Here is a 24,109-nt window from a genome sequence, read left to right on the forward strand (position 1 = left end):
CGGTGGTTGACTTGGGTGCTGCTCTAAGTGGAGATGGTCAATGCCCGCAAGTGGAAGATGGGCCACTGCAAGTACAATATCTTGTAGGAATCTTCCTGAAAATTAAGCTATGCCAGTCAGTGTTTGAGCCCATGCCACCGGACCTTCACGTGATACGTATCAACCCCAACCCGCATCGTTTCTTTCTGCTTCGGCATCTTTCAAACTCAACAACACCAACACCAACATCAGCATCAACATCCACATCTGCTTTGACACAACTTTTGGCCGAGGATTCCCACTTCAATTCTACCGTGTCCCTTTCAGTTCACTCGCTGGCCAAATGGCCCCGCCGGAGAGATACGAACCAGCTTCAATCCTACACAAAGAGGGAATCCCATGCGTCGTTTGGTTCGAGGACGCAGTCGCGCATTACGGTGTGCCGACTGTGGTATTCGACCTTCATCTGCTCGTGTTGGACATTGATGCCGCTGCCAGAGTGCTCAGAAAACATGGGTGGACTCAGGCAGAGGCACAGTCGGCTGAGTACCACTTCTTGGGCCGCTATCAAGACATACAACGCTGCCGCTTGGATCTACCAGTCGGTACCGCGCCGGGCACAGCGGAGCTAGGACTCGGATCATCTCCGCCGCTGGCTCCTGCTAATGAACCACAGAGCCCGACCACCACTGTTCTTCTCTCTGCTGATGACTGGAAATACTCCTGCGAAAAGTTGGCGTCATCTCTCAAGGAAGGCCCTATACCGCAATTACACGACCTCCTGGACAGCCTGATTAAGAGCGTCCTTGACTGGGAAGGCCACTCCCGCCTCGAGAACAACGTCTCCGTTTACATCTCATGCCTCTACAAATATGTTGCCCAAGTCAAAGAGAAGACCTTCGCCGAAGGTCTAAAGTACGAAAACCGCCAATTTCACTACGACGCGCTCGCAGGCCTCGCAATTGGGACTGTCAAGTTCCGCGCCCATGAGCGGCGAGTTCGGGCCGAGCTGCGCACAGGGACACGACATTTGAGGGATTGTTCTCTAGAACGGGTCCCAGAAAATCTCGAGTATTTCTCGGACTATGTGCCTCCTGCCTTGCGGCGGACCAGAGAGGTACAGCAGCCGGATTCCGTTCTGCGACCTGCCCGTACCGCCCTATTAGTGGGTGTATCGTTAACTGTGGTTTTGGCGTCTCTTCTTTACGCTCGATATTCTGCTCCGAGGGGGTTGAGGGCCTTTAGGGGATGAAGAAATTCGGCCCAAGTGTCGAGCGTCGCCGAGTGGACAGGATGAACAGCTTCGTGGTTCACAATGAACCACGGTCTTCTGGCTCACCATCCGGCCGGCGGGAGAGGCGAGATTGGGATCAGTGTTTTTAAACTACGTTACTGTTTCTACGACCACCCGAAACTTCTTGTCTGGACTGCAGGGGCCTAATTTGTTCTGGTGCCGCCTAGCCTGTATTGTCACTTGTCTATCTTGTCTGTCCAGATATTTGTTGTCTTTGTCCTCCTTGTTTTGTTGGGTATATGGGTGTAGATGAGTGTTTCTGCATCATTTCAATATACATGCTGTACACTATACCATTGTTGCGTCTCCCATACCCCTTTGCTACATCTCTCAGCTTCTTAACCCTATCTTCCTTAGTTCTCACAACAGCAAATGTAGAGATTAGGATGATACTACTAAGAGTACTGCTACTAGCAACTAGTACTAAAACATACCATTTAACCACATAACCTTAGTTTCTAGCCTTAGTTACACTTCTCAAGCGGCAGAGAAGTTTAAGTTTCCAATTGTGGCACGGATAGGCCAGTGCTTCCCCTGGCGCCTCTTTGACCACCGAACATAGAGCATCCAGCCCAAGAAGACTAACAGCGTCAGCACTATACTGGCGCCTAGATATGCCTGCCAGTTTCGTTCGCCCTCGATATGGATGATATTGGTTGTCCAAATGGTCTACCCATTCTCGTTAGCATGAGAACTATACAACATGTTCTGTAAGGTACCAACGTACCGCTATCAACGTCGAAGGTAGAAATAACAATGTCAGAACCGCAATACCTTTCACCGTCCGGCTGTCATGCGACTGCAGCCGAGCGACTGTTAGGTTGACCTCACTGTCTCTCCTATCAATCATATTGTATACCTATGATGGTCAGCGTGATCTATCACAGTATGAAGAAACAAAGAAAGAAAGAAAACAAGGAAACAAAAACAAGACGCAAAGAAGAAATAGCAGGCTACAAACCACATTAATCTGACCCACCAACCTCTCCTTCAACTCGATCAACCGATCCCCAACAGCCTCAAACCTCACCCTCGTCGTCGTCACGCTCTCCTCCCACACGGCCCTCTCTCGCCTCGTGATCTTTCTCATCTTCACCCCCTCCAAATCTAGCTCCCCCCTTTTCTTCTCCAATTCGTCCATCGCCTCACCGCAGAATGTCCCCAGTCTCCTTGCAAACGTCATTACCGTCTGGCTATGCGTCATCTCCAGGTTTATCCCGTACAGATGGGCTAGCAGCGCATTAACATTCGACAGGGTCCGTACCCGCTCGGCCTCGATGTCGTCAATAACCCACAACGGGTGGCCCATCTTGGTGAGGGCCTCGATCTCGGCGATGTCGCGCCATAGCTCAGCAAACCAGTCGGACCACTTGTGGTAGCGGTGGGAGTAGAGCAGCGGCAGGAGATGGAGTGGGTGGCAGCGGAGGAGCGGCGAGTGGCCGAGGAGGTGCTGGCGTAGGGAGGTGGAGTCGGAGGGTTCGAGGCACGAGAGGAAGACGAAGGTGTTGAGGGTCCGGAGGTGGATGCGCATCAAGCAGAAGATGTTTTCTCTGTGTCGGGGGAGACGGAGGACTATGGCTGTTATAAAATAGAGTTAGTGAGATGAATTGGAGGAATCGGAAGGGGTCGGGGGGGTGCAGACTCATATAGCATGGTTTGTCGTTGTCGTCATACCCGTAACTATAGCCGTGAAACGGAAGCCAGTTCTTGAGGAATTCCTCGGTTGAAGTCTTTTCGAATCCGGCAAGGTCGACGAGGTATTGCAGTGTATCGCGCTGGATTTGGAGAGGCGACGTCGCTCTTGTGGTCGCCCCGGAAGTGGTGCTATTGCAACTCCATCAGCACCCTGATCATATCATAGTTGCCACACATAGGACTCACACGAGCACGAATCTCGCATCCACCCCTGCTGTCATCTCGCCGTCGTGTTTCCATATCGAGGACTGTCGAAGTCAGTCGTCTACCGTACACGGCCAAGTTGGGGGTCATGAATCACCAGACTTGTCAGCCTTTGCCTCAGGTCGTCGTTGTTTAAAACCTCTTCCTGCTCACCGGGAAGGCTGCTGTCCCAGATTAACGCCTTCGTCTCGGCTGCTGCCACGAATGTTTTGTTCACCCTGTAATGGTTGACGATTGGCTTGGGGGCAACCATGACTGTGATTTGTGAGAACCAAAAGGATTCCAGTGAGCTTGAGGATATCAGCGAACTGCCTGTAGCACAAGCTGTGCACCGAAAGTCGAAGATTAGGAAACAGGGCGCAGGAAGTGGGGACGGTCTTATACTCTTGTAGGCGCCAAGCCCTCCGGGCAGTGCAGATGACCGCTTTAGTTCCAGGCGGTTCGGGCTGCATAGTAGGCGAGAAGAAAAGACGAGGCTACCAATCCGGGGACGGATATGAACCTTCACTACGGAAGAGGCTTGGCACTGGTCTTTGGTGCAGAGGAGATGTAACGATTGGCGGAGAACACACTTTTGGGTAATGCCTTTAAGGAACTTGCTTTTACTTATTACGTGTTCTGCATCTACGAACAGTGCACGCCACCTAGCACACCCCTCTGAGTATTCCACACTATGCGGACTTGTTATTGGGGTCTTTAACAACTACTATTCAGTATTTATATAACATCACAATACAGACGGAACGGTTAACGCCTGCTAATTTTCTTTGAGCGGATATTCCCGCTTGCCAGGGCTTTGCTGTTAGTGAAGCGAAATTCGGCTTGGGTGTCCCCTGGGCAGGCGCCAAAGGCGATATTTCGGACAAATAAGTTCAATTGGAGAATCGTAGGTAAGTCCATAGAGTCAACTTCGTGTTTCCTTTTCATTGTCTGTTTATATTCAACTGGATTATATTCAACTGAATGTCTTCACGATGTGTGCAGGTGAAGGAGGGGGTACCCTAGCTCCTTCCACCCAGTGGTCAGCCCCTGAGATTTCAAGCATAAAATTAGCTAGTGTGACCCAACTTTTTGATAGGGTCTTTAGTAGTGCAGCTAGCTACAATGTCTTTAACTATAACTAAGATGCTAGAGAAATCTTGAAATGTTATAAACGGGATGTGTTCGTTCTTATAGTACGTTGCAGGATCTCGTTCGTAGTTGGTAATATATCCTTTATAGTAAGAGCGGCTGTTTAACTTACGATAGCCGGCTTTAACAAACAACAGATTAGATACTGTAGCGGGAAAATATAGAATGTGGCATTAAATGCTAGCTCTGGTAATCGTGGGCATTGAATGCCAGGTCAACATTCAATGCCATCCGTACCCCACCTACTCCACTACCTTCTGACACTTCACACCTTCCTCCTGCTCAAAGGATATAACCTCAAGGAAGGAACAGTTTAAAGCAACTTAGCGTAATGGCCAAGTGGTCGATTTGTCAAGTGACAACGCTTTATTATTTAGAGTTCACCTGCTCGATTTACACTTGAATAAATTTCTAGACCTAAGTTTAAGTCTTCAGCCTCTTTAAATTGAACCTACAGTAGATCTATTTATTTTGACTGACTGATCTAGATCTAGGGTTAGGGTTATTAGAACTAGCCAACCAGATCGAAGAATCTCAGGAATCTGACCAATCAGAACCTTCCACTTTAGTCTTGTGGGGCCCTCTGGCATTCAATGTTGTGTGGCATTGAATGTTGATATGGTATTGAATGTTGTAGTAGCTACAATGACTTTTGGCACATTGAATACCCACTGTAACATCTTATGCCACCCTCTATAGAACCCGCTGCGGTACGTAGGTAGCAGAACTAACCCTATTTTGCTTTAATTACACCGTAGTCAGCACACCACACACATCCGCTGCACAGCCAAGCACACCCACTAAGTAGGTTAAAGTGGCAGCAGCACAGGTACATCTACGAAAGAGGAAATTTTCAATGATTAATCTCGCCTTTTATATTAAACTGTTAAGCCCTTGTACCCTGACTAATATCCTTTCTATTAATGCAGGCAGCTTCGCCGCCAGCATGCTCGTCACCAACTCTGCCACAACTGTGCTCAGAGCGAAGGCATTCTCCAGGTGCTTCGCCGACGGCGAAGGGCTGCACCGCCACAAGGCGTCGGCGCATGGTGACATCCCCGAAACCTTCATGCGGTTCTATCCCTTCCCCGGTTACAGTTACCACGGTCGAGAGGATAACGTTTCGCGGCACTATACGAAAAAGCATGGCGAGCGGCTTCGGTGGTGAAAGGGCAGGGCGTACGACGTGGGTGCGATTTCCAATGCATTCGGCTGCTTCTTCTTGCGTTTTGTCTCCAGCCCTCTAGGTCTATTTCACAAGTGATGCATTTCTTTTGGCGATAGACCAGTGGATCAAAATCAACAAGCTTTGCTTTTACCCAGCGTCGGCAATGTTTGGCCACTGAAAATGTACAGCCCCGAAATTTACCTGAAGATAGCCGTTTGGGTTACTCCAAACAAGCATCCCTTTTCGCTCCACAACCCCGACATCTGGTACGTCGATCACGAACCTCACTTGACAGTCCCCATTGCGGTGCTCTAACTGCTTTATAGCTTCCCCTATACAGTTCACGAAACGGTCCTCCGTTGGCTCTTAGTGGTCTGCTGTACCATCGTGCCGGTTGTCATAACGGCCATCATCTCGTTGATCTTTGCCCCCGAACCGACGGCCTCACGTGGCACGCCAAAAGTCCTTGGTCTGGAAACTAAAGCTATGGGAACTTCATACCGGCTGGCTTGGTCTTGCCTTGTCCCTCATTCCGACCTGGCTTATCACGAACGAATTAAAGAATACATTTGGCAAACCACGGCCTGATCTCCTCTCGAGATGTCAACCACACTGGGCCAACCTCGGCGACTACATCGTAGGCGGAATCGTCTCTTCCGGCGGTAACAATGGCCAACCTGTTAGCGCCGATATCTGCAAAAATACCGACAAGTTCGTGCTGGAGGACGGCTTCCAAAGCTACCCTAGCGGTCACGCCAGCTGCTCGGCTGCCGGTAAGCGCTGTCACTCCGTTGCCGTACGGCTTTTTTTCTGGCAAACGATGAGGCCTCATATACCTGTCCCTCTTCATCTGCAGCAAGGTCGCCATCGTGATCCCGTTCTGTGCCCCTGTTGGCTTCGTCGGCGCGCCCGCTCACGCCGCCTTTCCGTCTCGCACGTATGCAGGCTCCACGACGACAAAATACCATTCGGGCGAGAACGCCGGGCAGCCATCCGCTCCACTGAATGCCGTATCGCATAGCCGTCAGGCCCAGTACAATCAGGCCGTAGCAGCAGTGCGCCAAACAAGCAGCGACACCGCCGCTGTATCTCCTGCGCATCGCCGTGATCCTATTCTTTGCTGCCGCCTTCATCTCGGGCTCCAGGTGGTTCGACTATCGACACTTTGGTTTCGATATCCCTGTCCGAATTCTTCATCAGCATCGTCCTGGCCTTCTTCGTGTTCCGTTACTACCATCTGCCGGCTTCGTGGGGTGCCGGCTGGGATTGGAGGTCGCGGAGCGTCGACAAGGCCTTTTGGGTCGGCGCCTGCAGCGCCAGCTATGCTGCGGATCGGATGCGGTCGGGTGATGAGGAAGAAGTCCTGGGAAGGTGTAGAAGGCTATGGCCGTGGCACTAGCCTGCAGGTTGCTGATGGCCACAGTATGGTGTCGCACTGAGGGGAGCGAAAAGGGCGCTCAGGAATAGAGCGTTGGAAGTACAAAAGAAAGAAAAAGTGTGCCTTGTTTTGATTCCAATATGTGGGAGACTTTGAGCGGTATATATACAAAAGAGATCCCCTGCGGCTAACTGCGCTCTAACTCTTGGCAGCGCTAAACCCTTTCTGATCGCGACATATGGGAAATGGATACATGTCGGAGAATAGGGGCAGGGATACGGTATAATAAGTAGTCTTGGAAACTGAATTCAGGTAACAGGGGGTCATTAGCAAATGGTGGGCAACTGGAATGTATGCTTGAAGTATATTCGAGATGAATGCGTGCTGATCATTGACCCTTCGCAGAATTTTGATTTGGTGTTCAGCGGAGAACCTTCTTCATAAACGGACAAGTGCGATTAATGGGTGCCGGAGTGCAATTTTCCAGTGGGCAAGAGTGTCAGGCGAAGTACAAGTGTAGAATAGATGAAGTATTGTCCTATCATTCGCCAACTTCCGCGCTCCACAATAAGCGCTCCTTGAAAGAGATTTATTCTGAAGGGATAAGTGCAGTGACATGTCCCGGTAGTCAACAGGATTTATTTCCCCCAAATGTCCCACAGTCCGACCTTTGGCTTTCCGCATCGCCGTCTTCGTAGTTGACCGTGATCTTTTTGGTCTGCAAAATGGCTGCTTTCCCCGGCGCTTTGGCGTCCTTTACGAGTTCTTTGTCGCTCCAGTTGTCCCAGTTTTGCCGGGCAGATTCCACAACCACCGTGCAGCCAGTCCGAGGCTGTGACGCCCGAGTACCATGGTTTCTCTTGGATGCTAGACGCCGTGCCCCGCTGGTTTCACTTAGCTTGTAGCCGCTCTGTTGCTGTCGCGATTTCGTCCTCTTAGCGATATCCCTAAAGGCAAGTCTGTAGTAAGGAATCGAAGCGCCCATGATCGTCACGGCTGTTTCACAACCAGCCCAGATGAGAAGATTCGCGGCCATGTCTACCGCGTTGTTAGTACTATTAGCATAAAATGAGATGCGGGACCACAGTTGTATGATACTCACAGGTAAAGTCCGTTGAACGGGCAATGTCATTTAGGTATGATGTCTTGATGATGGCCGCTATTCCAGCCCTGCCGTCGCGTCTCCGTGTTAGTGTACGAATGCAAACGGGTCGCAAGGGGACTTACAAGATGCCCAAGCTCATAGCGACCGCGACTCCGAGTTTTTCCCGTCTGTCCATTTGGATATTCCACATGAGAACCCAAGGGACTAGAGCCAGCGCAAAGTCCATTGCGGCTGAGTATGCTGTGGTTGCGCCATAGTTGATGAGTCTTGCTCAATTTGACCAGAAAAGTTGGGCGAGGGCAGGGTGAAACGTACAGCCAGCGAATATTGCGTATCGTACTTGGATCATAGGGTCCCAGCAGGTGCCAGGGACATCGAGATCCCACAGTTTGTTGACAGGAGAGCATTGTATGTACTGAAACAGGCCGCAGAGCCACATGAACACGTTGACGGAACCGATAATGTACCACAGCGCGTATCGTTGCCAAGGCGAGGTTGCCAGGCGGAGAAGTGTAACGGCAAAGGATGACTTGCTAACGGCGACCGCGATAATGGCGAAAAACTCCCCGGCATAAAGTAACTTGACAGCTGCCTTGAAGTCATGGAGAGGAATGTCGGTCATGTGGTTGCCAATGCCATGCATGGTTGATGCGATGGTCAAGACTGCGTACAGCAGCAGGCAAATCTGTTGATGAGCATGGTTAAGGCAAGGACAGAAACGCTCCGTTGCTTGGGAGCTGGCACCTACCCACGATACAAAGAGGATCATATCGTCGAGGCCGAACTGTTTCCCATATCTCCGCTTACACAGAAATCGTAGGCCCATCAAGATTAGCGAAACGGCTGACATTACCCACAGAGAGTGGATAATGCGAGGGGCGGTGGTTTCGGCTGCCATGGTGGGAGTGAGCGGGACAGAGCCCCAAGAACGGAGAGACACAGGGAGATTGGCGACCTCGCGCAAGAAGCATTGCACGCAGATGGGCCATAATGGGTTACTCTTAACAGACGCAAACAGTCAGTGACGCAAAGATTTGGCTGACCAGTTGTGAAGAATAGAATGAGGTGGCGGAAGCCATCAAGTGGACCTGACTCGCAATTCACACCGTGCTCGCGCCTAGTCCAAAACCTCCCGGCAACTACAAGGGCTGTTTACAGCCGTCGGGCGTGAACAGACATGAGCGACGCATCTTGAGCGCCTCCCCAAGGGAACGTGCTCAAGCCCTGGAGGGTTAGACATGGGCTAAGAGGATCGTCGGCACTGAATTTTCTACGCTAGTGTGTGGAGTGCACAATGTCGTCTCGTCAACCCAGTAAGTCTGGAACCGGCAATGGAAACAAGCTTAATTGCGGATGCACACCGCTGTCTGTGCACCCAGACGTTAATTAGAACCGGGGACCATCCCAAGCACGAACCTTGTCCCCACCGTTCTTCACTACTCATCCCCGAGAAAAGACGGGATTCTCTCCCGGACTTGCGCCAACGCCATCGACTTTGATGGCATCTCAATCTTACCGTCCAAATTACCTGCCATGGGAGCTATTTCACCCAGACTATCTTGGAAGTCAGCTCTCCTTGGCCAGTTATCGACTTTGCTGCCTCTCTCCGGGCCATGTTGTGTGCTTCCAGGGGGAGACTCCGTAACCCCTGCAAATTCTTTTTTGCGCTCTCTCACGGAATATGCCGCACGCCTTTGTCGGGGCGCAATGCTAACCACGAATCGGAACGAAGGGTGTCATGACCCGTCCCCTCACCGGTAAAGGTGAGGTCCCGGCCTGGTGATGCGCATTCGTCCTGGTCGGGGCCGATTCCGGTTTCGTTTCCCCAGCCTTGCCCGTTTGGATTCTGGGCTTACACGATGGGGCGATCTAGACGCGTCTCTGCAGCCACCTCTGGTTGACACTAAATTTTGAACGTAAATTAGTATGTATTGACAGACGCCTCTCGGTGTCCCTTAAAATCACATAAGAGGCCAAAATATTCGCAATGTCTACAGACTTCTTTCTGAAGGCTTTGTCACATGACCTACCTCTACAACGATCGGGCCACAACGACCTGCTCGCTTGAGAGAAATTCTCTGCTCTCCCGACAACATCGAGCTTGACTGATACGGGAGATGACATGACTATGGATTAGTCATCAGTGGAAACATAGATTAGTTAGTCGTCGACAGGCCGTCAATGGACGGAGCCATCAATCAACTATCACAAGATTTGCCCTCAGTAAAGATTCCGTACCATTGACGAAAGTACTGGCAACATCTATGCAACATCAGGATCTCGCAGAGCGGCAGCTTTTGAAATCCTCTCCAATAGCGACAATTTCGCTATTCCTCTGTATACATTAAAGAACAAGATAGTCTGGACCAGAATGGTAGTGTAGATATTTACAGAGGAAACGGAAGTATGCTGTATCATTTGCAAAAGTTGAGGGGAATGGTAATCTCGTGAAAATGTTGGATCGCTGACAAAACAAGACCGGAGATGTCACGCCTGGACAGCCAGGACAGCCAGGACAGCCGGCACCTGCCGTCCCTTCCTTCATCTTTAGTTAGCGCCCATTCTGCATGGTCCTGGCCCTTTGGGCGACCAGCCCAGGCAAAATTGGACGTGACGCTGAGCAGGCGAACAAGAATTGATTGCACCTCGTTCGATGCGCGAATGTACCTGGAATGTGAGTTCAAAACCTCCACGGCAACGTCAGATCCACGACCCTTCGTTGGGAGGATTGTCATGCAGTAGCATTGCCGCAATGTCGTTAGGAGGGATTTTCTGGAGGTATCAACAGCCATCACAGTTACTGACACATACGTGTGTCAGCGCATCGGACGGCAAGACGTTGGAATAATCGTCCATCGAAGTAGGTGGTGGTGCTGCGGCTTCTTCCGTTGCCGGAACATCAAATTTGGTTTGCGGTTGCGATTGCGGGCGCTTTGGCGGTGACCGCTCCGGGTTGGCCCCTGCTCCTTCAGGGTCACACTGCGGGACGCTACCCACGTCAATCTCTCCTCTCTGGCTCGGAGCGCGGACAGAACTCAGCCTCAAACGTTGCCTATGCTAGAGACGTCGTATCATCGCTATCCTACCGCACATAAAGCCCAAGTCAATCGACAAGAGTCGTTACGATACTCGAACCGGCTGAGAGCGGCCAATCGCGGCGCGCCCTACTCTTGCGACCGTTCTAGCGACCCGTGAATATCTTCTCCCGCCCCGTCCAATCTACCTACTTCCCAATCCAAGGCATCTAGATTGAATAAAGCCAGATGCATTTCCTTAGTTCCTCTGCAACACACCTCGCCAACTACTCTGTAATGGTGTTGGCAGTCTCACGCAAAAGGCCCACTGACCCAGAGAGAGAAAAAGATACCCCGACTAGAAAATGCCAATTAGTTTATTTTATAAACAACGTACCTGCATTCCGATCTATAGTATATAAAGTGCGTGTTGTTCTTTAGTTTATATTGGGGCAATTTTGCCCCATTACATCTTAGTACTTTTTATCAAATCAAGTAAAACCCAAGTAAAGAAGTTCCAGAAGCTTTTTAAATTGCGGGGTATTCAGTGGGTATTCCTTTTAATGGGTTGGGTATATAGGATGTCGTCTGAATGGAAGCAAATGTCTTCAGCCACTTGCCTATTTACTGGCCTTATAGTTCAGTGGGCGACACTCGAGGAGAAGCATAGTATATTTGATCTTCCGGGGTTCTGAGTCCGATTTTGGGATGGTCATTCTTTTTGTCGGAGCTGATTTTAGTATGGTGCAAATTATCTGGCTCTGGTCCTTGGGGTATATTGGTGCTGTCCGAGAAGAGCTAGCAGATTCGGAAGCCATCTACTGTGAAGTCGGCTATTATAACCGGTCGGCTAGTAAGTTCAGCATCTGGATCTTCACCAGCCACAAACTCGGTACTGGACCTAACCGTAGCAGTCAATTGGTTAGGAGTCTTACGGTTACGGTGTATCCGAGTCGGAGCTGTATGTTTACCTAGAAAAGAGGTAAGCCCCTAAACCTAAAACTAGATCTCTTCGGCTACAACTTGGTGCTTGGAACTGACCAGAAAAGTGGACTTGTCGTTAGTGCCCATTTTTCTGGACCCTGTGGAAACCAGAGGCACGCGATTGCGTTCCTTGTTGGTAGATGGGTTATGAATTGACCGTCGCTGATTAATCGGTCGTTTGAGCGAATGAGACACTTAATCGTCGTAAACTATCACTGCACTAAAAAGCATGCAGATCCTTACTTCTCCTACAGCGGTAATTGCTGTCATATCTGACAGATTCGTCGCTCGCGTATTACGCACGTTAGCTCATTGCCTCCTGATACCCGATGCATGCAAAACCAGCGGGTAAAGCTATATTGGCCAAGATGCTATCTTTGCCTCGATGCCATCTTGCCTTAACCGCTTCCCTCAGCCAATAGGAAGCAAACCATTTGTAGAGTTGCAACCCTCGGCTGCAGCACCGGTAATTGAATTTGCCGGGACTTCGCCAAACCACAGGTATTCATACCTTTGCATCATTCACGACTATAGAATGGCGTGGAGAGGGTTCCTACGGCAAAAGACTCATACGCAACCACTGAGTGTCCTCGAACAGACAAGCTACGGCGACGATGCAGCTATTCAAAGTCTTGGCCATTCTTGAAGTGGTGGCGCTGACCCTCGGATGTCATCCCGAAGGTCCACCTGTGCCCCGCCCTCGAAGGCTCAAACAGTCGACCACCTTTCAACAGGCGCTCTCCGGTCTCTCCAAGACCCTCGACAACGCGCTTGCTGGCAAGATCAAGGCTGGGTTCGATATCCACAACATTTCCTTCTCGATTGGGATTACCAGCTTCGATCAGCCCCAGTCCGACCCGCTAGTTTGGGAGTACCATCACCTTTCGCCAGCCAACGTCAACGGCACCAAATCTATCGACAAGCACTCGCAGTACCTCATCGGGTCCATATCCAAGGCCATCACCGTATGTTGGACGTGACACATAAAGCCGGGCCGAATGGTACTGACTTCCAATTGTTTAGGACACCCTCCTGCTGCGCAGCGGCATCAACTATGATGACCCTGTCACAAAGTATCTCCCGTCTTTGGCTAACAACGAATCCTTGATCGCCTGGGAAGATATTACGCTTCGCGCGCTAGCGGGACAAGTGGCTGGCGTCGTCCCGAATTGTAAGACTCCCGCCCCGGAATTAGAACCCCTTTTTTCCACATAACTAACCCAGCAATATAGATGGCTTCTCAGTTTGTACCCTCTCCTTGCAACCATATCCGCTCCCTAACCAAAACAGGAGTTCTACTATCTCAAGGACTACTTCGAATACCTCGGTTTTCCCCTCCTCACCAATAGCAGCTATCCGGAATGCGGCGTCACAGCCATGGATACCGGGGGGTGCAACAAAGAGCGTACGTTTGAAGCCCCTTAGAACATTCTTAACTATCTCCTAGCCTGCCTGACCGCAACCCAGAACTCCTCCAGGGCATGCTCATTTCCGACCCCGTCGCACCGCCACAGACGCGTCCGGTCTATTCCAACATCGCCTTCACCCTCCTCGCATACGCCGTTGAGGAGTATACCGGCAAGACCTACAGCCAATTGATACGGGAGCTCTCTCTCGCCCTTAACATGCCCTTGACGCGCCCGAGCCCTGGAAACGACACACTTGCGGTGATCCCAGCTGTTCCTAACAACTGGGGCTCCGACTACGGCGACGGGGTTGCCGGCGGCGGTCTTGTCTCAACAGTTGCAGACCTCTCGAGCTACATGCATGCAATCCTCACCAAGTCACCTGCACTTGCTACCCCTACCAAAATCCGGTATGTCTCGCCATCATCCCGGGCCCAGCCCCCATACCCGGCGATCGATACTGACACAAACACCACAGCGCCTGGCTCAAACCTCACACCTTCACCGGCGCAACCGGCTTCCAAGGCTCTCCCTGGGAGATCTTCCGACCTAATCCAGCCCTCCTCTTCCCTACCACCTACAACGCCACCTCCCACACCGGTGGACACACCGTGACCATCACGGGCAAAGGTACGTACTCGGAAACGTTCCTCATCTGAGAAAGCATAGAAAGGCCATGGATAAAGGGCGCGGGTCCTCTCCTGCCTCTCCGGCGCCTGGACCAACAAATTCCGCTCTCCATACCCACTAACACTCAACCGGCCCCAGACGGCGTAGCCTACAACTACCGCTCCCGCATCTCCCTTCTCGACACCTACGGCTTAGGCCTCACTATCCTCACAGCAGGTGACCAATCCGCCCTTCCCATCCTCTTCAAAGCCGTCATCAGCACTCTCATCCCCGCCATCGACGCTACCGCCTTAGAGCAAGCAGCGGAGGAATACTCTGGAGTTTACGTCGAGAACAACGCCACCTCAAACCTCACGGCCAACGCAACGGTCGTCATGGATGGTCCGTCTCTTCGTCTCCTGGGACTAACGCGCAACGGGAAGGACATCATCCTCGGTCTGAATGAGATATGGAAGTATTCACTTTCCCCGCTTCTCGCGGCGGAGATGGCCAAGACGACGGGGGTGTATCGGATATATCCAGCTGAGATATACCGCGAGGAGGTCATCAACGGGAGGATGGTGGTCAAGGAAGACTGGCGGTTTGAATGGGGGTTGGAGGAGAATTCGGAAATGGAGACGGATTTGCCTGGGAGGGGGATCAGCGAGGGGGAATGTAAGAGTTGGAAGTTAGTTGATTGGTTGTATTATGGTGGGCAGTCGGTGGATCGGTTGGTGTTTGTGAAGGATGGGGAGACGGGGGAGGTGGTTGGGCTGGAAGTGCCGTTTTTGAGGACAGGGGTGTTGGAGAAGAAGAGGGGGTAGGTTTCACGCTGAGGGCTGGAAGCTAGTCACACTATCATCGCACATAGAGGCGGTGTTGAGATGGCTTATAGGGTATCTCCCAAAAGGATGCTTATTTTCCCCTTTTTCCTAGTGTGTAGATGTGACTCCTCCCGACCCTATCAAAAGGTGAGCCGGTATCAGCGGTAACCAGGTTCTCACCAGAGTGTTAAGAGCTGCCAGAGAGGTCCGCAGGGATCAAAACGCCATCAAGCCATCATTATTAAGCCGTCTCGGCATATAATGCTGACGCGCCGAACTTGAATGCTTTGAATCTGTATGACTGGATGCGGTGTAAGTTATCGGGATGATTGATGCGCTTGTTGCAGCGGCAGGCGGTGTAAGTGAAAGTGATATGGTAATGACCGTCAGACAAATAAGTTTGTTAGATTCCATTCTTCTACTTGTTCTGATGGAGCTGGTGGTTGGATGAGGTAAGGTGCAGGACACGGTGTCATTTTCCAAACTCAACTCTTATGAAACGCAAAATTCAACGTTGAGTCTGGACGTGATGGGATAAATTTTACACCTTTGAACGCAACGAAGCACTCACCAAGGTTATAAGATAAAGAATGCCCCTTCGCAGCAAGGTAGAGATCCTTTGATAGAAGTATAACGGGCGTAGGGTATATGTACTTTATCGCCGCCACCACTTCGCTCCTTCGCTGTCTCTAGAAGTAGGGCTGAGAAGGCCGGTTCGACGCTACAACACCCTAGCAACTAGAGCCAGCAACTAGCTAGGGCCGTTAACGACTACAGGGTCCGTACCGGCCAGTTGCACCGTTTATTTCAAAACAAGGTAGGCTATAGAGGAACTTTAAGGGCGACCCATAGCCCTTGGAAAATACTGCCTACATCGAACAATACGTTTTATTACTCCAAACGTTTCTATATTCTTTTCGTTTCCGCTTTACCCTTTTCCTCAGCTGATTTACCATAGGTATTAGCTTAAAGCTAAACCTTATATATATCAAAAAAGAAGCTCGACTATAGAGTTAATCTCTGCTCTCTAGTTAGAAAAGCTAACTTATAGCCTAACGTAGCCCGGTTATTATATTATTAAGCTGCTATTTATATATAACCTAGTTCATATAACTAGGTTTATTAAGATGGCTATTTAAGCAAAGGTAAAGTATTAATGATTAGATCTACAGCTATAAAGAAGGGAACAGAGTAGCGAAGAAGAAGAAATATTACTAAGTATAATACTAGGTTCTTTAAGTATAGTAACTAGAGCTTTATTAGGTATAATGCTTAGCTTAGTTAGATATAACAATTAGCGTCTCGTCACGTTGTAACGAGAGTCTCCGGACGAAAGTCAGGAGGACCCGCCGAATGATGCTGGATGATGTCACGATACAGGATAGATAAGAACCCCGTGAGGGAACTCTCTCACGCGGGGCACTTCTGATCCGCAAGGATCAGTCTCTGTGTAGTCAATGACAATAGGAGGCTGTTCGTGAAGCTATCGCCCACTGATCGAACCCTTTTCGGTACTGAGACATCGTAGTCCATCTCCCTCAACGTGTTCCCAGAACAACCCCCTTTACACACGTATTGGCAGCAATCTCTTTATCGGCGTTCGGTTGAAATAAATGCTATCGAGAGTAATGCCAACTTACTTGGACGTGCCTACTAGAATCTCGTTATCTACAGCTATTTATATCTTGAGTCTCGCAGCGCTCCAGCGGGCTAGAACTTTCTACCCTTCCGAAACAAGAACATCGCTAGCCACTTGCTTAACGAGCGTCTTAATTAGTCGAAGCCTCAAATGAGAGCATTCGAAAGTTTCAAGGCGGAAACGGCTTGCGACTCATCCTATGAATCTTCGACTTCGCAGATTAGTTTGTAATTTCTTGCCTCTAAACGCACATACCCGGCGGAGCGCATCATGGTGACAACAAGTCTTCCTCCTCTTGCTCGAGGCGCTCCACCTCAATCATTTCTAGCGAGCATCTATCACACTCCTCAGGCTCAGCGTATTAGAGGGCGCCGTATATATATCCAGTGTCTTTACATTCTGAACGCGCTGTTCGCCTAGCCGATTTGTTGCTTTCTAAAACCTGAATACAGATACTGTTACTCTAAGGTCGCAGTCCTTTAAAAAAAGGTGCCTAATCTCATCTTTTCCTCCCCTTGCTTTTCCTAAACTAACAAACCTGACTATGTCCGTAGGGTTGCTGTGGGTCCCGATCAGAATATAGCCCGGAAGAATGGCCGAGCCTTGTGGCAACGATTTATATCACAGCCGCCCTAGCACCCCCAAAATAGCCCACTGTACGAACCATTTAGCTCAGATGGAATCTAGAGCGTCTTTAAGAGTAAATAATACAACTATGGGGATCTTAAAGGTGGCATTCAACAGCCCTCCAGACCTTGCCGCTACCATCGTTGCTGCAAGCATCATCATTGCCGCCACCGTGGAAATAATTTACCTTACTCAAGCCGCAGCTCCATTTACAAGTCGTATTTATCCTTGGGGTAATCCAAGACGTCCCGTGGGATGGGATCGTCGTTAACATCCGTATCATTGTCATTGAAGCCATTCTCCTCAGCATGTATCCTTCTCTCCTCTGCCGTTCTGTTCTTGCCCATTTTCAGAGTCCGCTGCCACTGGGTTGAGATGAGAGGGCCACTTTTAATAAGCGAATGGATAGAGACAAAGCAATCCGTCCGGGGAGTGTCTCAAGCTACGGGTTGAGATATTGAGATTTACCCGCTTTCGTAGATGAGAAGACGGAGATGGGGACTTGATAGGGGATGTAAACTGGGTTTAATATGACCACGGGGAAAAAGGAAGAGGAAAGGAGAGTGGGCTTGGTGGTCCCAGTTTTGGGACACAGATGTCCCAAAACTGTTTCCTCGTGAAAAGTTGCCATTTGAGCTGCAAAAGTGCTGCCTACTCGTCTAAACCATATTGGCGGCTTCCCGGATCATTTCCTGAGTAGCACCTGAGTAGTGCCTGAGCAAGGTGGCAAGGGGTATTGTGAGTGACTGGGGATTAAAAGGCAACTTCACCCGCGGGGTGGGGGGGAATGAAAACGGACATCTGAGGCTGTGCAGCGGCCGCATATAGGATCACCCTAGCTCAGGGAAGACGGGAATCATGGAAAGCTCAAGGCAAATCAGCCACAGCTCACCCCAGCATAGGATTACGAACGAAATAGGGAATTTCGTGAGCCGAGATTCGTCTCAGACAACCAGGCTGTTTTTTTGCTACAGCGACGGCCGTGCTGTAGATGTTGGCATCCCTCGAACCTAGTGGGACGGAGGAAGACACGCTCCGCGAAAACTTTACGCTCCGTGATGAGTACGGATTCGATACCGGCAACAATGCAAGCCTTGGGCTTTGGATAGCTCTGACATATTAGCCAGGCATGCAACGGAGATGCATCCTTGTAGGAAGGCTGTAAGAGAAGCTTTCTTGATCGGCAACATGCCAGGAGTTCCAAGTAACCATAAGCTCTCCGAGCCTTCGAGTTGTGCGGTATTGGCCCCGCTTCAGTTAGCTTGACCCCACCATCAATCCCTTTCTACAATGTATTCTAAACATCATCAGCATGTTTAATACAAGACCATTAATGGCCAGGGAGATGGAATTAAGATCTGAGGTCGCGGTATCAAGCGGAATATCCACACTAAGTACTAGTAACTACCTACCATCCAGAACCGGGGTTGCCTTGAATTATTTTGCCTTCATACCTGGGCTCTCCGACTCAATATCGATGCGGAGGGCGAACTGGGCGGCCCGCACTTGCATGCTGTGATAATGCAACTCGGCAATAATGCATGCAGGTGCGGGGATGCTACTGGACAACCCCGCGCCTGAATCCGAGCTCTTTGTATATAAAACATCGATTGACTGTCGTTCTGAAGTTCTATCACTGCTTCTAAAATATTCCGCTTTTTGCGGAACCAAGGCACGCCAAGCCACAACAATCGCTCAACACGGCAAGACATAACCATGTTGACCACCAGAGGCTGTGTTGCTACGCTTATTTGGAGTTTCACCTTGACCTTCGTAGCCGGGGCCAGGCGTAAGCGACTCCCATCAAGCGCGTATGCGACCCCTGGGTTGAATGCTACGTTCGATTACCTGGGTATATTTCGCTACCCTTGAACCCATAACCACGTCAGACTGATGATGGTGTAGTTGTTGGAGGTGGCACGACTGGTCTCGCGATGGCATCTCGCCTGGCAGAACATGCATCAGTTGCCGTTGTCGAGGCCGGTGGCTTCTTCGAAGTCGACAACGGCAACAAGAGTGTCGTCCCCTTTTACGCCTTCACTCAGGGATTTCTCAGTGTCTCTGCAGAGTACTCCCGGAATCCTCTGATGGATTGGGACCTCTTAACCGTGCCGCAATCTGGTGGAAACGGGCGGATCATCCACTACGCTCAAGGCAGGACACTAGGAGGGTGCTCGGCGCATAACACCCTTGCATACCTGCGCGGGACTAAAGGCAGCCATGAACTGTGGTCAGAGATTGTCGATGATGACACTTACAGGTGGGAAAACTTTTTGCCATATTTTAAGAAGTCTTGCACCCTGTCGCCGCCAGATTGGCAGAAGAGGAACACGCCCAATGCAACATTTGCGTACGACAAGTCAGCGTTTGAGAAGAAGAGCGGCGGTCCAATCCATATATCATGGGCCAACTTTGTTGATCCTTCCGCGACATGGCTTGCCAGGGCGCTTCAGACACTCGGAGTCCACTTAAGCCCCTTGGGTCTCAATAGTGGTTCGACTTCAGGCTTCGGCGCCTGGACAACAACCATGATCAACCCCATCTCGGCTGAGAGGTCAAGCTCAACCGAGTACCTCAAAGCCGCCATCGAAAATACCGAGATCATGGTCTACCACCACACCCAGGCCCTCATGATCAACTTCGACTCCTCCAGAAAAGCTACCAGCGTTCGCGTGTCAACCCTCGGTCTTGAATACACCCTAGCCGCAACCAAAGAGATCATCCTCTCCGCAGGCGTCTTCCATACCCCCCAGCTCCTCATGGTATCTGGAATCGGCCCCCCATCCACCCTCCAACACCACTCCATACCTATCCTCGCCCCCCTTCCTGGCGTCGGTCAATCCCTTCAAGATCAACTCTCCATCTCGGTCACCTCGGGCCTCAACACACCCTCCGCCTCGAGCCTGATCAATAACCCCGCCACCTACCCCATCGTCCTCGACCAGTATCTCACCTCGCAATCTGGTCCGCTCAGCTCTGCAGGGGGCTATCTCTCATTCGAGAAGCTCCCGTCCCCCCTCCGCGCCACGCTAAGCAACACCACCCTTGCCGCCCTCGCAAAGTTACCAGACGACTACCCGGAGCTGGAATACATAGTCTCCCCCTTTCCCGGCCCGAACGGCACGACAATCGGGTCCATCAGCGCAACCATCCTCCACCCCTTCTCACGAGGAAGCGTTACCCTCTCCAGCAACAGCATGGCCGACCCGCCCGTCATCGACCTCGGCTGGCTTACCGATCCCGCAGATCAGGAACTGATGGTGGCGGCGGTGAAGAGGATCCGGCAGTTCTGGAACGCGACGGTGCTGGGCGAGGTGAAGGTGGGTGGGGAGATAGCGCCTGGGCAGGATGTGACGGACGACGGGGAGATCCTGGAATGGGCGAGGAGGACGTGCAACCAGATCTGGCATGCGTCGGGTTCGTGTGCGATGGGGAAAGAGGGGGATCCCATGGCGGTTGTGGATGCGCAGGGGAGGGTGTTTGGGGTGCAGGGGCTGAGGGTTGTTGATGCGAGTGTGTTGCCTTTTGCCCTGCCGACACATCCGACGGGCACGCTGTATGCGCTTGCGGAGAAGGTTGTGGATGACATTTTGAGGGGGGTATAAGGAATGGATAAAAGATGGACTATACTCGAATGAACAATGGGTGATGCTCTAAACAAGAATGATAGCTCGATTCCACTTAGGAATAGAGGACATCAAAGGCATAATTAAGGTAAGTAGGCCCTATTCGGTGATATGGATTTGTCTCAGACTTTTAAAACTGCATTAACGGCGTCTGGTAGCCTAGGGAGTCTTTCCAAGTATTTTGGCCTTCGGATTATGCGGTGATGGTGTTGGCGAGTCTCAATCCTTTCGTCTTGAGAGTGATAGGGCTGGATGAAGGAAAGGGGCGTGGTTATGGGCTGGTATAATTAATTAAAGCTTCTGGAAGTTTTCTGGGAGTTCCCATCCGGTTGGTTCCATTGCGGATGTTTCGTGAACTGGCCTTTGTCGTTGAGGACCATGAAAACAGTTAGATCTTCCAGGTTTCATGTTATTTAGATGGAAGAGTCCAATCCACGGCGGAAATAAGCGTATTTCTTCGCCAGATGCCACATAGCATGGGAAACCATCTAGATCAACTTGAACGGTATATGAATTGCCTTCTCTATGGACGAAGACGATTCTAGACTGCGATCATCGTTAGTTGTGTTACGTTACCTTGCAGTGGAAGTGTACGTACTCCACGGTAGCGTGTGTTGCACTGGGGAGTAGTTTAAACCCCCCTTAACAGGTCTCTGGGCTGTCTATATGGTCCGATCCTTCCGAGGTATACCCGTCGTCTCGGAGGTCGGTATCGGTTGGCCCGGGAGTATGTACAAGATTGTGTTTAGAATCACGAAATGTGGAGTAGGGGTGAGGGTTCCAACTTACGCAAAGGTGTGTTCTTCGACGGATTGGGGAAGCCAAAACCCATGATCACCCGTGGGAAGCTGTTCGCATCTTACGCATTATGGAGCTGCTGCTGGGAAGTCTTGGAGCAGCCTGTTGTCACGACGCTCGCAACGATAAAGCAACACTGGACCGGCGGTGTGTCCGGGCTACCCCGAGGCATTGAAGACGCCATTACCTCGATACGCAAGCTCGGCCTGCGCTATCTTTCGGTAGACGCTCTATACATCATCCAAGACTCGGAGTCGGACAAGACTAGAGAAATCGCTCAGATCGGCGACATCCACGAAAATACAAACGCGACTACTGTCGCAGCCAGCGCCGCGAGTTGCCTCGACAGATTCCTTTAGTTTTAGGAACCCTGGACAGCAGTTGATGGTCCCCCTCACAAACTTCCATATCTCTCCCCGGATGCCTCAGCCGGCACCGTACTCTCTCGTTAGAGTCGGTAGCCCTTGATACTTAACGTTACTATTGTACCAGTATATCACCAACTACAGCTACATGTAAAAGACCAGTATCATAATATATATTTTGTGCTAACGATTCGCAGAGTAAGCATGGCTCCAACTCGCTCAACTTCGGACAAAGCCAACACACAGGACATGCCCCCCTTATCACTGCGCTCCCGCAACCCTCAAGGGCTCCGCCCCTCTCTGCCTCCTCCAACGATTACTCATCGCGACAACCCGCTTGTCAAACACAAACCACCACCTCTCAAAAACGACCTGCCCAACCTCCCAGTTCGCCTCGTCATATGGATCCGCACCCCAGATCCTGATCCCTTCCGCCCCATCCTCCATGTCATAAATGAAATCTACGAGCCGTGACCCAGTCCCAGAATCAGCACTAGAGCCACCCTCGCCAATGTCATTGCCATTGCTATCACCATCGCCGTCGCCAAGACTCAAATACCCGATCATCCGATCCCGCACCCCGGGCCAAGGAAGCAGGTCTAGCACGGGATGGTGCGGTACCGTGATCTGGGTGGACGTCGGATGCCAGGCCAGCGGCAGCTGGGACGGGTCCGGGCCGGTGCCGATGTTGAAAGGTGAGGCGGCAGTCAGAGACCAGACGAACGGCATGGCTTTGAGGCGCGTGGCGATGCGTACGAGGGCGCGCAGCAGGGTAAGCGGTGGGACGGAGAGGTAGTAGCTGTCTGCGAATGACTCGGTTGCAGTGGAAGAGTTGGTGATGTTGTGGTTGGGTGGGGAAGTGCCGCTGTCATTGGGTGGGTAGCCGGAGTGGATGGTTATTTGGGCAGGCGAGGAGGTGTAGGTTGAGGGGTTGGAGCTTGATAGTGTGTTGGATGTGCCGCTCAATAGGACTAGGGATAGAGGCTGGACCTCGTTGGTAAAGGCGAATGGGAGCGAAGTCGACACATCTGGTTGGCAGTCTGCATCCTCCGGGCTATAGGTCGGCCACTGCAGCGGCATCTCATCCCGCTGGCCGACGTCGAATGAGCGTGTGGCCGCATTCGGGGACTGTATGGGGAGACTCAAGTTTTCAGGGGAGAGGAACGGAAAGTCAACCACATCTCCGGTTGCAGCTTCCGTGGTACTGATGCCATCTCCCGGGTGAGGCGATATCGCATGCCGTGGTTCTTCTGGGCTTTGACTCTGCGCGGGGCCCTCATGTGGTCCTTGAGTTCCAAGGCGGGCTTCCCTCTTGCGTTGTCCTAGGTCGCAAGACGTCAGTTACTTCCAAGCCCTTTGTCGTTATGCTCCGCCGCAAGAGGATGTGCTTACGATATCGGCGCTGGGCAAGCACGTTTAACACACGCTTTCTCCCAGCCGCATCCTCATCAATATCGGGGACGGTCAGCGTTGGAGGGGGCCTGTGCACCCTCTGCCGGGTCCGTAGCCGGTCAGTTGGCGTAGACGGCATGGCTCAGGGCAGAAGTTAGGTATGCACAAGCTCGACACAGCATTGGTTTCTTTTCTTAGATTCTATCAATGAGAGGCAAAACGGTCCGAAGGTGGAAGTTAAAAAGCGGTTCCAATTGTCGTCCAGTGGGTCCAGTGACGAGTCATTCGGCCCGCCCAAACACACTCTCTCAGTGGTTCTTACGGTGGTCCGAACCAAACCGGTTCTGGACTAATTAGCCGTTAAAAGCAACACGATGTACAGTACAGGACTGTACATACGAGCATGGGTCAGAAGCAGCTAATCTGACACTGCGGAGCAAAGCTCGGCCGGTCCAGACTCCCATGTCTAATTACTGTATAACTGCAGACGGAGGGAAAAGATCATGAACGGAAGCTGCGTGCTTTAATATAGACGGACACCCAGACTTATATCGACAGGGAAAGACGCAGAGTAGGATGGCTGCAAGTTGTATGAGAGGAAAGATGATCGAGGCAATTGATTGCCGAATTTGGAAATCGTACGGTACTGCGACCCACCAACCATAATGCATAACCATAATGCAAACCATAACGCCCGCAACCGGAATTGTAATGACCACCGTGCCAAAAGCCGAGCCTGGCGGTAAGCAATACCGATAGTTACTCTCCGGATTGGCCCAGACAATCTGCCTATTCCGTATTCGGCACGCAGCTTTTCACACCAATAGTCCTTTAACCCAGTAGCTCCACCATAACCATCAGCATAATCCGT

At 51.1% G+C, this 24,109-nt stretch overlaps 7 protein-coding genes across 7 annotated transcripts; 4 read left to right on the forward strand and 3 right to left on the reverse strand.

Moving 5' to 3' along the window:
• Positions 1–322: 322 nt before the first annotated feature.
• On the forward strand, positions 323–1,231 carry MFIFM68171_08193 (uncharacterized protein; the record flags this gene model as incomplete). The annotated part of the gene is made up of 1 exon (XM_071063613.1): positions 323–1,231. The coding sequence occupies one exon, from the start codon at positions 323–325 to the stop codon at positions 1,229–1,231; it is 909 nt and encodes a 302-aa protein (XP_070919714.1).
• A 519-nt stretch (positions 1,232–1,750) lies between these two features.
• On the reverse strand, positions 1,751–3,425 carry MFIFM68171_08194 (uncharacterized protein; the record flags this gene model as incomplete). Its single annotated transcript, XM_071063614.1, has 6 exons — positions 1,751–1,942; positions 2,001–2,132; positions 2,235–2,851; positions 2,916–3,097; positions 3,155–3,216; positions 3,270–3,425. The coding sequence occupies 6 exons, from the start codon at positions 3,423–3,425 to the stop codon at positions 1,751–1,753; spliced, it is 1,341 nt and encodes a 446-aa protein (XP_070919715.1).
• Positions 3,426–7,477: 4,052 nt separating this feature from the next.
• On the reverse strand, positions 7,478–8,852 carry MFIFM68171_08195 (Rhodopsin domain-containing protein; the record flags this gene model as incomplete). The annotated part of the gene is made up of 5 exons (XM_071063615.1): positions 7,478–7,887; positions 7,952–8,019; positions 8,077–8,194; positions 8,270–8,639; positions 8,703–8,852. The coding sequence occupies 5 exons, from the start codon at positions 8,850–8,852 to the stop codon at positions 7,478–7,480; spliced, it is 1,116 nt and encodes a 371-aa protein (XP_070919716.1).
• Positions 8,853–12,566: 3,714 nt separating this feature from the next.
• Positions 12,567–14,791, forward strand: MFIFM68171_08196 (Beta-lactamase-like protein 2; the record flags this gene model as incomplete). Its single annotated transcript, XM_071063616.1, has 7 exons — positions 12,567–12,917; positions 12,976–13,123; positions 13,185–13,195; positions 13,243–13,357; positions 13,420–13,768; positions 13,837–13,988; positions 14,127–14,791. 7 exons carry the CDS (start codon positions 12,567–12,569, stop codon positions 14,789–14,791), a joined length of 1,791 nt encoding a protein of 596 aa, XP_070919717.1.
• A 3,982-nt stretch (positions 14,792–18,773) lies between these two features.
• MFIFM68171_08197 (Glucose-methanol-choline oxidoreductase N-terminal domain-containing protein) lies at positions 18,774–20,662 on the forward strand (the record flags this gene model as incomplete). Its single annotated transcript, XM_071063617.1, has 2 exons — positions 18,774–18,909; positions 18,963–20,662. 2 exons carry the CDS (start codon positions 18,774–18,776, stop codon positions 20,660–20,662), a joined length of 1,836 nt encoding a protein of 611 aa, XP_070919718.1.
• Positions 20,663–21,513: 851 nt separating this feature from the next.
• Positions 21,514–21,840, forward strand: MFIFM68171_08198 (uncharacterized protein; the record flags this gene model as incomplete). The annotated part of the gene is made up of 1 exon (XM_071063618.1): positions 21,514–21,840. The coding sequence occupies one exon, from the start codon at positions 21,514–21,516 to the stop codon at positions 21,838–21,840; it is 327 nt and encodes a 108-aa protein (XP_070919719.1).
• A 267-nt stretch (positions 21,841–22,107) lies between these two features.
• On the reverse strand, positions 22,108–23,377 carry MFIFM68171_08199 (BZIP domain-containing protein; the record flags this gene model as incomplete). Its single annotated transcript, XM_071063619.1, has 2 exons — positions 22,108–23,168; positions 23,239–23,377. The coding sequence occupies 2 exons, from the start codon at positions 23,375–23,377 to the stop codon at positions 22,108–22,110; spliced, it is 1,200 nt and encodes a 399-aa protein (XP_070919720.1).
• Positions 23,378–24,109: the final 732 nt, after the last annotated feature.

The sequence above is a fragment of the Madurella fahalii genome, assembly GCF_045866475.1.
Source record: "Madurella fahalii IFM 68171 DNA, scaffold_4, whole genome shotgun sequence".
NCBI lineage: Eukaryota > Fungi > Ascomycota > Sordariomycetes > Sordariales > Madurella > Madurella fahalii.